Source organism: Hylobates moloch, unplaced genomic scaffold (assembly GCF_009828535.3).
Source record: "Hylobates moloch isolate HMO894 unplaced genomic scaffold, HMol_V3 SCAFFOLD_10, whole genome shotgun sequence".
NCBI classification, from domain to species: Eukaryota; Metazoa; Chordata; class Mammalia; order Primates; family Hylobatidae; genus Hylobates; species Hylobates moloch.
In genome coordinates this window covers 59,430,981-59,443,940 of record NW_026652285.1, presented here as the reverse complement: position 1 = coordinate 59,443,940, position 12,960 = coordinate 59,430,981, and the positions used below count along the sequence as shown (strand labels likewise).

Here is a 12,960-nt window from a genome sequence, read left to right as displayed (position 1 = left end):
ATATTATAACCTTTCTAGACTGCAAAATCTCTTAATTTTTGAAATATATGTTGTCCTAAGACGAACAAGAGACTGACTCTGTAAATTTACCATTTGGTACATTCTTTCTTTGGGTACAGTTTTCTAAATTGATACTTGAATTTACATATCACCTCCAGACAGACAGACTGTAGGAAGCATTTGGTTCACTGTAACTTACTTTCTGTTTCTAATCTATTTCTCCCCATAACCTGTAAAACAAAAAAACATATAAACATTGAAATTGCTACCTGTACCACAAGATGCAGAACGTAATCGTCATCTCTTGAGAATAATATTTTGACATTATTTTAAAGATGAATTAGAATTCATGTGATCACTCTTTCTGGATAAATTAATGTTGAGTTGATTTGTTCAAATAAGATTTAAGAAGGGACCATCTGAAAGAGTCAACATGATATTAGCTCATCCTCTTAGAAACCTTATTTTTAATCCCTTGGTATTACCTTGATATACTTTTATGTGTAGAAAAACTCCCATTTTATAGAAAGACCCCTTAGTGAAAAGCTTACTTTGACACATTGGCTATTGTAACTACTTTTGTTAATGCACACAAGTTTCTCTCATCATTTAAGGAGTTCTTTTTTTTTTTTTTTGAGGCGGAGTCTCGCTCTGTTGCCCAGGCTGGAGTGCAGTGGCGCAATCTCGGCTCACTGCAAGCTCCGCCTCCCGGGTTCACACCATTCTCCTGCCTCAGCCTCTCCGAGTAGCTGGGACTACAGGCGCCCGCCACCACGCCCGGCTAATTTTTTGTATTTTTAGTAGAGATGGGTTTCACCATGGTCTCGATCTCCTGACCTCGTGATCCGCCCGCCTTGGCCTCCCAAAGTGCTGGGATTACAAGTGTGAGCCACCACGTCCAGCATTTAAGGAGTTCTTAACAATGAGTACACATCAAAAAATATATTTAAAGATAATTTTTTCCTTATACTTAATAAGCTGAGATTAAGCAGGGACTTCTATCTACCAGGCCATGGGAATAAAGACTGAAGTAGAACAACTCACTTAGAAAACTATCCTGGCATAAGGGATTATTGCATGCTGTGTATCTTAGTAACCTAAAGATAGTTCTCTTCGTGCCTGTGGTATTGAGAGAATTCAGAGCCATGAGAGGGTATCTCTACCAGACTACTGTCCTGGTAGAAAAAAGAGCAAGAGAACAAAGTCAACACTTAGTTGATAAATAACTCTTTCCAGCACACCCAAGTAGGAATCTGTGAAAGTCTTTGAAGTTTTCCTTTCAACTTGATCTAAGAGAGACAGAAATTTAGGATAGGATCAAATCAGTTGGACTCCTGCACCTAAAAAACCCTGACACAAGTTGGATAAGTTGCCTTGCTCACTACCATCTTACTGAATGAGATCCGCTTTTTCGTGTGTCTTGATCTTCTCTAAGTAGTCATCTGTCATTAACATGAGAATGCAGGAAAAAGAAAAATCTCTTCTGGTGATGAGATTCTCCTAAGGATACTTTAGGGTAGTATGGATACCCTTTCCTATGGCCAGCATATTATTTCCTTGTTAGTGATACCGGAAACTCTCTAAAGTGATACTGAATTTTATTTTGATTGGATCATGTTTATTCAAAATTTAATGACAAAAGCAGGTATGTGGTGATCAAACACTGGATTGAAATCATTGGATCCATTAAGGCACACTACCGCCTGAACCAAAATGATCCTGCAGTTTTCAGCATTTTAAACTAGTTAGGAAGTGAAGTGAAAGGAACTAATATTTACTAAGTATCTTTATGCTAGATATTTTACATACATTATTTCTGCAGAAAATCCAATGAGGTCCTCGTAATTCTGTACATGAAAGTATCTAAATGTTAATTCTTTCAAAATATTTAAAGCACTGTGTATACTAGTCATCGTAGTAGTCCCTGAAATACAAAGATGGACAAGACCAAATTCCCTGTCAGGAAGTTTAGTGTATTGTGCCTGTGTTCTCTGATCTGTCTTTTCACAAATCTTTTAGTCATTCTGTCCCAGCCTACCCAGATCTCTTCCATGTTGGAGACTCCAACCTCTCCAACCTTTATTCCCAATCAAAATTCCCATTTTATGGGAATCTTGATATGATTGAAGTTAATCATAGTGAATTGTGAACGAAGAATAATTTTATATTATGCAAACCTAGTCCTTAGCAGATATTCATACTTTAGAGATGCCAGATAATATAGTAGAAAAAAGGGTAATTTTCAAGTTTACCAGCACTGGGACTCATCTCGGTTTTGCCACTCACATCCTTGTGACCTTGAGCAAGTTATTTAATCTCTGAGCCTCAGTGTCATTCTGAACCTTAAATGAGATAATGAATGTAAAATTCTTGAAACAAGGAAGGAGAACAAATGTTATAGTCCTTTTCTCCTTCAGTAGAAAGTCAGGTTCCACTTACGGTGTGAAAGTGAACTCCTAATCAAGTGATCCTTCTGCAAATAACAAGTATAAACTCTGGGCAAAATACAGAAACAACAGCATGAATATCCTGCAGACTGAACAAATGCAAACAGGCTTTAGAGGGGAGTCAAAACTTGGAGCAAATGACCAACACAGAGTGAGTCTCCTGTTTTTCTGTAGCTCTACCCCTAAAAGCAACTCTGATTTAAGACAAAAATCAGTCCTCTTCCTAGCCAGAGGTACCAGGGCCACCAGAAGATAAGGGGTACAGGAGGAGGAACTGAAAGGAAAGATAACAGATAAGTGGAACCCTTAAAACTCTTAAAAATAAAACCCTTAAAAAGAACCCTGGGTATAAAAACTCAGGATGTCTCTGCCCAACTCCTGAACCAGTTTAGTTTGGTGTGAAAGGAACCCAGAAGTTGTCACTCTCATCCTCACAAGAAAAAAAACTGAACCAACGGAAAATCAACAATTCTTTTTGGATCCATCAGACAATTGATGTCATGGGCAAACCACTGCCCCCAGAATTAGAGAGCAGGGTAATAACAGTGAAGCACAGCTTACCAGAGCAGAAGGCCAGGAGCGGAATCCTGCCACTGAAGCCAATACTAGGGTAGAAAATTTTAAAGTGTAGTTGACAAATTTCTGAAGGCTCAGTTTGGACAGCTTGAAGGTTAAAAATTTCTCCCATTCTTAGGAGGGCTTCCTCAGACTTTTGTGTGAGTTATACCTCCAGGAATCCCACTAAGTTCTGAGGGTAAAGACCTGAGAAAAATCTCCCAGTGCTTCTGGCAGGGTGAGAGGAAAAGTTGCCATTTAGAAATAATGCTCAGAGCATTCTTTTATTATTGAAAGCCTGCCCTCTGGAGGTACTCTCACTGAAGCCTAACCACCTTGGGTTTTACTAGCCAGGGGAAGGGAGGTACCTAACTCCACTCCTCTAGCCTTCCTTTCTCATCTAAGTAAGAGTGGTAGTAGGAGAACTGGGAAATAGTTATGAAGGTCACCGTCTAGGGGCATAGGCTCACTAAAAGACTGAGACCTAATCTTAGGACATACAGTGTTTCCCCTCTCCAGGGATCACAAGGTCTGAACTACAAGTCTCAGACCTTTTTAAAGAAGTCTTTAGGGAAACACAAAGGCAACAAGGGAGACAAAAACAAGGACACCAGAGGAAGTTTCAGCCACGACAGCTGCAGAAAACAATAAACATCGTAACTCCTAGCCAGATAAACATAAAACCTCACCCTAAAAGCCTGTTTACCCAGTATATCATGTCTAGCTTTCAACAAAAAATTACAAAGCATGCTGAAAGGCAAAAAGTACAGCTTGAAGAGACAGAGCATGTGTCAGAACTTAACTTGGATATGACAGATGTTGAAATTGTCAGACCAGGAATTTAAAATAATAATGATTAATATGCTAAAAGCTGTAATGGAAAAAATGGACAACATGCAAGAATAAATGGGTAATATAAGCTGAGAAGTAGAAACTCTAAAAAGGTTTAAAAGGAAACGCTAGAAATCCAAAAAATTGTAACAGAAATGAACAATGCCTTTAGGCTCATTAGTAGACTAGACATAGCCAGGAAAAATCAGTGAGTTTGAAGTGATAGCAACAGAAAATTGTCAAACTGAAAAGTAAAGAGGAAAAAGGAACAAAATACCCAAGAACTGGGTCAGTTAGTCAAGGTTGAAACATGTATATAATGGTAATACCAAGAGGAAAAGAAAGAGAAAAAAGAACAGAAGAAATAGTTGAAAGACTAATGACTGAGAATTTTTCAAAATTAATGCCAGACTCCTAAACCAGGCCTGTGTGGGGCAGACTGAATATAGTTAGGAGCCAAGGCTTAAAAAACTGATGCAGGATCTGAGCCACAATCTACTGGAGGTGTGATAATTTCCAGTTTGCCTAAACAAGTTAATTACCTGCTGCTAAAACAAAAACATCACTTTTTTGGAGTAAAATAAATGATTCAAAATTTTAATAATATAATATTTACAATGTCTAAAATACAATCCAAAATTACTCAAAAAGAGTCAAGAAAGTGAGACCTACTCTCAAAGGAAAAGAAAATGAACAAAGGTAAACTCCAAGATGACCCAGATGCAACTGTCAAAGACATTAAAGCAGTTATAGCTATGCTTCATAACAGAGGAAATAATACATGTGGAATAAATGAAGAGATAGGACATGTCAGCCAGAGAAGTAGGAAATATCAGAAGAACCAAATGGAAATTTTGTCTGAGTGGACAAACAGAAAACACTCAAATGTTAGACCTGAAACCAATGATATCAGTAGTCACCTTAAATATTGATAGACTAAATATCCCCACTAAAAAGCATAGATTACCAGAATTTATTTGTTTATTTTTAACTTTCAGGTTCAAAGGTACATGTGCAGGCTTGTTATATAGGTAAACTTGTGTCATGGGTTTGTTGGACAGATTATTTTATCACCCAAGTACTAAGCGTAGTACCCAATAGTTATTTTTTCTTGCTCCTCTCCCCCCCTTCTACCCTTAACCTTCAAGTAGGCCCCAGTGTCCATCGTTCCCTTCTTTGTGTCCATGAGATCTCATTATTTAGCTCCCACATATAAGTGAGAACTTCTGGTATTTGGTATTTGGTTTTCTGTTACTACGTTAGTTTGCTAAGGATAATGGCCTCCAGCTTCATCCGTGTTCCTGCGAAAGACATGATCTTGGGTTTTTTATGGCTGCATAGTATACCACGGTGTATATGTACCATATTTTCTTTATCCAGTGTGTCACTGATAGACGTTTAGGTTGATTCCACGTCTTTGCTATTGTGAATAGTGCTGCAGTCAACATTCGCGTGCCTGTTTATGGTAGAATTATTTGTATTTCTCTGGGTATATACTCAGTAATGGGATTGCTGGGTTGAATGGTAGTTCTGCTTTTAGCTCTTTGAGGAAAGTGTTCCCTTTTCGATGCAACCTTGCCAGCATCTGATATTTTTGACTTTTTAATAGTATTCTGACTGGTGTAAGATGGTATCTCATTGTGGTTTTGATTTGTATTTCTCTAATGATTGGTGACGTTGAGCTTTTTTCATATGCTCGTTGGTTGCATGTATGTCTTCTTCAGAAAAGCATCTGATCATGACCTTTGCCCAAACTTTTTAATGGGGTTGTTTATTTTTTCCTTGTAAATTTGTTAAGTTCTTTATAGATGCTGGATATTAGACCTTTGATGTATAGTTTGCAAAAATTGTCTCCCATTCTGTAGGTTGTCTGTTTACTCTGTTGATAGGGCTGTGCAAAAATTCTTAGTTTAACTAGATCCCCTTCAGAATGAATTTTAAAAGCAAGACTGTATTCTAGAAGAAATAAATTAAATGTAAAGACATAGAGGTTAAAAGTAAATGGATGGCGAAAGATGTAAATTGTAACCAAACGAGAGAGGCTATGTTAACATCAGATGAGATTGATTTCAAGCGAAAAAATATGCCAAAGACAAAAGGGACATTTTATTAGGGTAGGGTCAATTCATTGGGAAGACAAAACAATTGTAAATGTTTGCACCTATTAAGAGGGCACCCAAATACATGAAGTAAAAATTGATGGAATCTATTCTACCATCAGACAAGGAGATTTTAACAGCCTTCATCAATTGACACCTGTGTTAGCTAAACAAAAAATCAGTATATATAGTATAAACTGATACATAATACCAACCGCCTTGACCTAATTAATATTTATAAAACACTATACCCAATAACTGGAGAATACATGTTTTTTTCAAGTCCATATGGTACATTCATCAAGATATACTACATGCTGGTTCTTTTTGTTTTTTTAATTTAAGAGACAAGGTTCCACTATGTTGCCCAGGCTGGTCTCAAACTCCTGGGCTCAAGTGATCCTTCTGTCTTGGCCTCCCAGAGGAGGGCCTATGCTGGTTCTTAAAATAAGTCATAGTACATTTGATAGGATTCCATGGATTAAAGAGGAATTCAAGTGGGACATTAAAACATATTTTGAACTAAATAATAATAAAAATATAAGATAGCTTGGCATAGTGGCACACACCCTAGTCCCAGCTACTCAGGAGGCTGAGGTGAGAGGATTGCTTGAGCCCAGGAGGTTGAGGCTGAGGCTGCAGTGAGCTATGATCACACCACTGCACTCCAGTCTAGACAACAGAGCAAGACCCCATCTCAAAAAAAAAGAAAGAAAAAAAATACAAGATATATAAAATTTGTCAGATGCAGCTAAAATAGTGTGCATAGGGCAAGTTTTATATTTAAATGCTTAAATTCAAAAAGAAAGGTCTAAAATCGGTGACCTAAAGGTCCACCTCAAAAAGCTGGAAACCAAAATGGGTCAAAGACCTAAATGTAAAAGTTAAAAACTCTGAAATTCCTAGAAGAAAACCTAGGGAAAAACCTTTGCAGAAAGGATTTCTTAACATACTAAAATCAATAAAGAAAAACGTTAAGAAATCAAACTTTATTGAATTCTAAAACTGCAGCTCTTCAGAAAACATCACTAAATAAACAAAAAGCCAAGCTACCTAGTTGAGAAAAATATTGAATACATACATCCAACCAAGAAATAGTCACTACGCCTAATATTTTCCAAAGTGTTTTCTGTAGAAGACTAGTTCAGTCTGTCAACAAATCTTTACTGAGCAGTTACCGTGGCCAGGCACCAACGATTCTGGGTGTTACTGTTAGAAGAGGTGAACAGGGCAGGGCATGGTGGCTCACGCCTGTAATCCCAGCACTTTGGGAGGCCAAGGTGGGTGGATCACCTGAGGTCAGGAGTTCAAGACCAGCCTGGCCAACGTGGTGAAACTCCATCTCTACTAAAAAAATATATAAAAATTAGCTGGGCATGGTGGCAGGCGCCGGTAATCTCAGCTACTTGGAAGGCTGAGGCAGGAGAATCGCTTCAACCCAGGAGGTAGAGGTTTCAGTGAGACGAGATCATGCCACTGCACTTCAGCCTGGGCGACAGAGTGAGACTCTGCCTCAGAAAAGAAAAAAAGAAGTGGTGAACAAAACACAATTCTTGCCCTCGAATTTATACATCCAATGGGGGCAAGAGACTAATAAATATATATGCAGTGGTGGTACTTTCTCTGAGGAAAAATAAACCAGGGTAAGGAGGACAGAGAATGATAAATGTGGAGCTCCTTAGAGAAAACATTTGAGCAGAGCTGAATAAAGTGAGGGAGAATGAGTCATATTCTCCCTCACTTTGTAAGGGGGAAGAGCATTTTAAGCAGAGGGAATACCAGGTGTCATCTCTGAGCCAAGAAGATAGAAGGATCAGAGAAGTAGAAAAGAGCCAGGTTACTCAGGCCCTGGAAAGGACTGCATTTCATCTAGAGTGAGACGGAAACCACTATGAACAGGAGAGTGTGTCTTCTGTTTTAGAAGGATCACTCTCTTCTAAACCAATGAAGTAGCCCATAGCCCATTTGGTATAAAAATACACTTGGGAAATGTGATGTCACATCCATACTCCATCCCATATTATTTTGTTCATTAACCTGTTTTTGTTTGTTTGTTTTTTGTTTTTTTTTTTGAGATGGAGTTTTGTTCTTGTTGCCCAGGCTGGAGTGCAATGGCACCATCTCGGCTCACTGCAACCTCTGCCTCCCAGGTTCAAGTGATTCTCCTGCCTCAGCCTCCTGAGTAGCTGGAATTACAGGCATGCGCCACCACACCCGGCTAATTTTGTATTTTTAGTGGAGACGGGATTTCTGCATGTTGGTCAGGCTGGTCTCAAATTCCCCACCTCAGCTGATCCGCCCACCTCGGCCTCCCGAAGTGCTGGGATTACAGGCGTGAGCCACCACGCCTGGCCTGTTCATTAACCTGTTTTAAAGGCTGTGATAAATCCTATCATACAATGAAGAAACCTGTTCAGCTCTGTTTGACATTTCACAAGCCTTTTCAACTAGACCATTTTCTTTTGCATTAATATTCATTAATAGCACATAAAATTTACTTTGAAAATGTCCAGCATAACCAGAATTAATAGTATTTAAAATTATTTTCTAGTTAGCTGGATCTAGTTCTTGTAATTTTCATTTTCTAGCAATATAGTTGTCTTGTATTTATTAAGCAGTTAGTATGTGCTGTATGCTACAAGCAGATGCTACCTCTATCTGAGTACCTTATAATCATTTTTTTATATCATAACCATCCCATGAAGGAAGTCCTAGTGTTACCCCTTTTTAAAGGAACCTGAGGCCTACAGAGAGTAAGTACCTTACTCAAGGTTGTACAGCTAGTATATGAAGGCGCTGAGATTTGGGACCAGGCAGTTTTACTTCAGAACCCATAACGTCAGCCACTAGGCCATTTTGCCTACTCTTAGAATATTTACTGAGGAATTATTTCACAAAGTCACCATTTCTTTTGCAAATCAAAACCTTGTTTTTTGCTTTTAAAAATATTTTTAAATGTATAGATGTCTCTGAGATATTCCATAAATTATATCTTTTGTATTTTCGATGAACTATGAGTATTTTTTTATTCCTTCCAAGATTAGTAGACTGTGTTTGGTATAAAATTATTTCTATCTTATTTTAGCATGTGTCTAATTTTTCCTAGATTGAAGGATTCTCATTAAGCAAACTAGGGAATTTCAACCTTCAAGACATTGAAAAAGATGTTGTGATCTGGGAACATACTGACAGTGCTGCAGGGGACACAGGCACAACAAAAGAAGAGGCACCAAGAGAAACGCCAATTAAAAGGGGACAGGTCTGTTCTCTTTTGTTTCTAGTTGTCAATTTCACTTGCCAATTGTGAAGTTTGTGAATTAGTCAGTCTTGTCTTCTTTCCTTAACTATCTTAACTATTTCATGGCTCTTTCATTTGCCAGTCTATTTAGTACCTCGAATAGACAAGTAATGAGAAAAGGTTAAAAAAAAAATTAGATCACTAAATCCAGTTATTTATGTAGTTTCTTTGTGCTGGTTCCTTTGAAAGAGACTCAGAATTCAAAGGTAAATCCTATCTATCCCCAAAGAGCTTAGTCTTAGGTGGTATTATGAGGTTTAAATGTATGAAAGGTTAACTAGCTTTCAGTTACTAAAATAACAGTGAATGCATATATGAGTTAATGTACTGGTCCCATACTGTTGGGGGTGGGCAGGGGAATTTACGCACAAGGAAAGAATAGCCATTAGAATTTCAAACAAAAATCTCTGCAATGTCATTATCCTAGTAATAAGAATAAGATTTTCTCCCAAATAGGTGAAAGGCCCCTGATCTTCCCATTACCTTTTGGGGTAAATTGACAGTAACATCCACAAAATTCTTGGATTCAAATCCCAGCTCTATACAAACAAGTCATGTCACTCCTCCAGTTCATGTTTTACTCATGCCTAAAATGAGGAGTTAGTGGTGAATCAGATTTTCCAGTTGTGTTTTCTAGAATCCTTGAACACTGGGAGGAGGAGGAGAGTGGTGGTACCACCCTACCCCTGCTGCCACCAGAACCACTTTTATCTGTTTCTTATTTGGAGTCTCTGTAGTGGAGAAGAGTATAGGCTGTGGAGCCAGAATATGTGAATTTGTATCCCAGCTCTCCCACTTCCCAGCTGTGTGTCCTTGAGCAAGTGACTTAGCCTTTCTGTGCACCAGTTTCCTCCCTACTCATGGGGATAATATTGGTACCCTCTCATAGGGTCACTTACAGAATGCTTAACTCAGTGCCGAGCATGTGGTGAGCACTCAGTAAATGTTAGCTGCTATTCTTATTTTATTTGAAAAAGAAAATGTTCTCTGCTTTAAAGAAAACCAGTTTAAGTTCCTGTAGTCTAGATATTTCAAAGGTCTCTCCAGTTTCATGTTATGGTATTATCAAGTCATTTCAGTGAGATGCTTAAAAATCCTTTGTAATGCTGCTATGGATAAAGAGGTAAAATGTAATAATTCTTAAAATTTCTGGGGGGTTTATCTGTGTCCTCAAACTGTAGTGTTTGGGACCTAGACGACTTCCATTTTTAATCAGTTCTGCCTTGTAAAGCCACCAGATGACTTTGTATTGCTTGACAGAAGCTTTGTGATTGAGAAAAATATACCACTGATTTTGAAGCTTAATATAATAAAGTATGATTGAAGACAAATTTGTGCACCTTAGAGGAAACTACTTTTTTTCAGTGTGAATTATAGGAAAAGCTATGCTGTAAATTCATTTAATGCTTTATTTTTACATTTTTATGTTATTTGGAAAGATTAATCATGCTGCCACTTCTGAAATAAAGTGAGCTCCAGACATTATGGGGTTGCATATGGTGTGCACTGTACTGAGATCAGGAGACATTGAGACATTGTTCTCATCCGGCCACTGCCAGGCAGTGCAACCTTCTGACAAGCCATGGGCACTCATGGGGCTTCAGTTCCTTCTCTTGTAATATATAGGAGTTGAACTAGATTTCCTCTTAAGAGCATCTTACAGTTGTGACATTGTGTTTCAGTGATATATGGATTTCTTGTACTTAAAAAGGCTATACCTACGTGGAAAAAATACAGAGAGCAACCAAGTCTGCCAGATGCTTTCCCTTGTTTCTGATTTAATCCTCATCACTATCCTGTGTTATAGGTGGTATCATCCCTACTCTGCAGATAATGATAGCGACCATTTTTTGAACACTGTGTGCCAGGCACTGTGCTAAGCACTTTACAGACACTATCTCACTCAGTCCTCCCAACAACCCTATGAGGTGGGTACTGTTATCCCCATTTTTCAGATGAGGAAACCCAGGCTTAGACAGATTATAGACCTTGACCCGGATCATACACAGCTAGTACATGGCAGAGTTTGGATTTCAGATCTAAGCTTGTCCCAATTCCAAAGCCTGTTCTCTTAGCCACTGTGCTGTGCTACCAGTCTGAGAATGAAGAAGCTAAGTCACAGAGCAATTAAGAGCTATGACGTGGCAGAATCTCTATTTGGGCCCATATTTTCCCCTATCCTAAGTAATATGTACTTTCTAATATATTACATCGCAGTTATGTTCCAACTTGTCAGAAGTCTGTAACTGTAAAACCAGTGTCAATTTCTGATGGCAAGAGTTATTTAGCTTTAAAATCAGTTGTCACTGACAGAGTCAATGTGCTTATGTAGCTTCTCAGGACAGTGAGAGGAGTGTTTTTCCTTTTTCTCTATGCCTTTAGCTACTGTCCATTTTTGTGTGTCTGTGACTATAAAGGTGCCTCCAGCAGCAGTAACAGGAAGAGTTCAGTGCTGAGAATATTAGCAACCCATGCACAGTCCTCTCCACCTGTTATTAACAGTTCAAAATTAGGGGCGCTGTCTGGTTAAATAAAACTGATCCTGTCTATTCCTGTGATAATGACTGGATTATAGCATACTCTAATCCTAATAGTGCAGTGAAGTAATACTGTTTTACCACAAACAAAATAGAAGTTAGAATTGATTTATCTAGATGGATTGTCAGGCTTATATCTTTGTTAAGGTTTTCCAGATTTTTTTAATTTGATGCTTAAATTATCTTTAATTTTCCAGATTGTACTTACATCTGAAATAACCTGTATGTTTCTCTTTGCTATTAATAGGTGTCATTAATATTGGATGTGAAACACCAGCCTTCAGTACCAGTTGGGCAGCTCTGGGTGGAATTGCTGCGATTCTATGCTTTAGAATTTAATTTGGCTGATTTAGTGATAAGTATTCGTGTCAAAGAATTGGTATCTCGGGAATTGAAGGATTGGCCCAAAAAGCGCATTGCCATTGAAGGTATCTCAAAATGTTTATCTTATTCCCCCCCACTCTTTTTTTAAAGGTACCAGTCTAACAGCATGCTTTTTATTTCAGTCTCTTTTCAGCTCCTACAAGTAAGGTAGGCCTGCCCTCAAAGGGAAATAAATAGTTAGAATCTTGCATGTGTTACAGTGGGTCATTTCAAGGAATCAAACTGTTCACCCTGAGTTTTTAAAGTATAAACAACTTGAATAATGGCTGGCTGAGTCCTTGCTTTCTTTGTAGATTGCTTAACCACTTAAATGCCTAAAGTATGTTTTTCACAGTGATGTGTAAATCCCCCTTTCCTCTTTACCATTCTCACCTCTGGATTTTTTAATTCAGTCCTTTTGTGGATTGTTAAAGTTGTTTAGTTTTGCAAAGGTGAGGACAATACTTTTTCTTGTCCAAATGTCATTCTCCATTGGATTCCTCTCCAGTAGAGAGAATGAGTAGTTATTTTTGACATATCTACAGTAACGTTTAGAACTTATTCATAAAAACACGTTTTTAGTGAAGGCTCATTTAACTGAAATCACTTTATCAAAGACACACTGATGTGCCCTGTAGACATCATTAAATGGACTAGCTCTTCTTAGCTTTGCAAAGTCGGGAGGTTGAAACCCCTCTAGAAATCTTAATTCTCCTCCTTTAAATAATTTAAAGAACCTCCTAAATGGAATTCTCTTATTTTTGCTTGATTTTTTTCAAGCTTTATGTTGCATAAGAGGGTTTTTTGCATTTTGCATAAATTCTGTGTGC

The 12,960-nt window shown here is 38.1% G+C and overlaps 1 protein-coding gene across 5 annotated transcripts in view; it reads left to right on the top strand.

Moving 5' to 3' along the window:
• The window catches only part of TUT7 (terminal uridylyl transferase 7), a 335,549-nt gene that overhangs the window by 287,344 nt on the left and 35,245 nt on the right, over positions 1-12,960 (top strand). For all 5 annotated transcript variants that reach the window (XM_058445253.1, XM_058445251.1, XM_032164444.2 and 2 more), the window contains 2 exons: positions 9,039-9,191; positions 12,015-12,195. In XM_058445253.1, the coding sequence (XP_058301236.1) occupies positions 9,039-9,191; positions 12,015-12,195 (334 nt within the window). The remainder of the gene's footprint in view (positions 1-9,038; positions 9,192-12,014; positions 12,196-12,960) is intronic.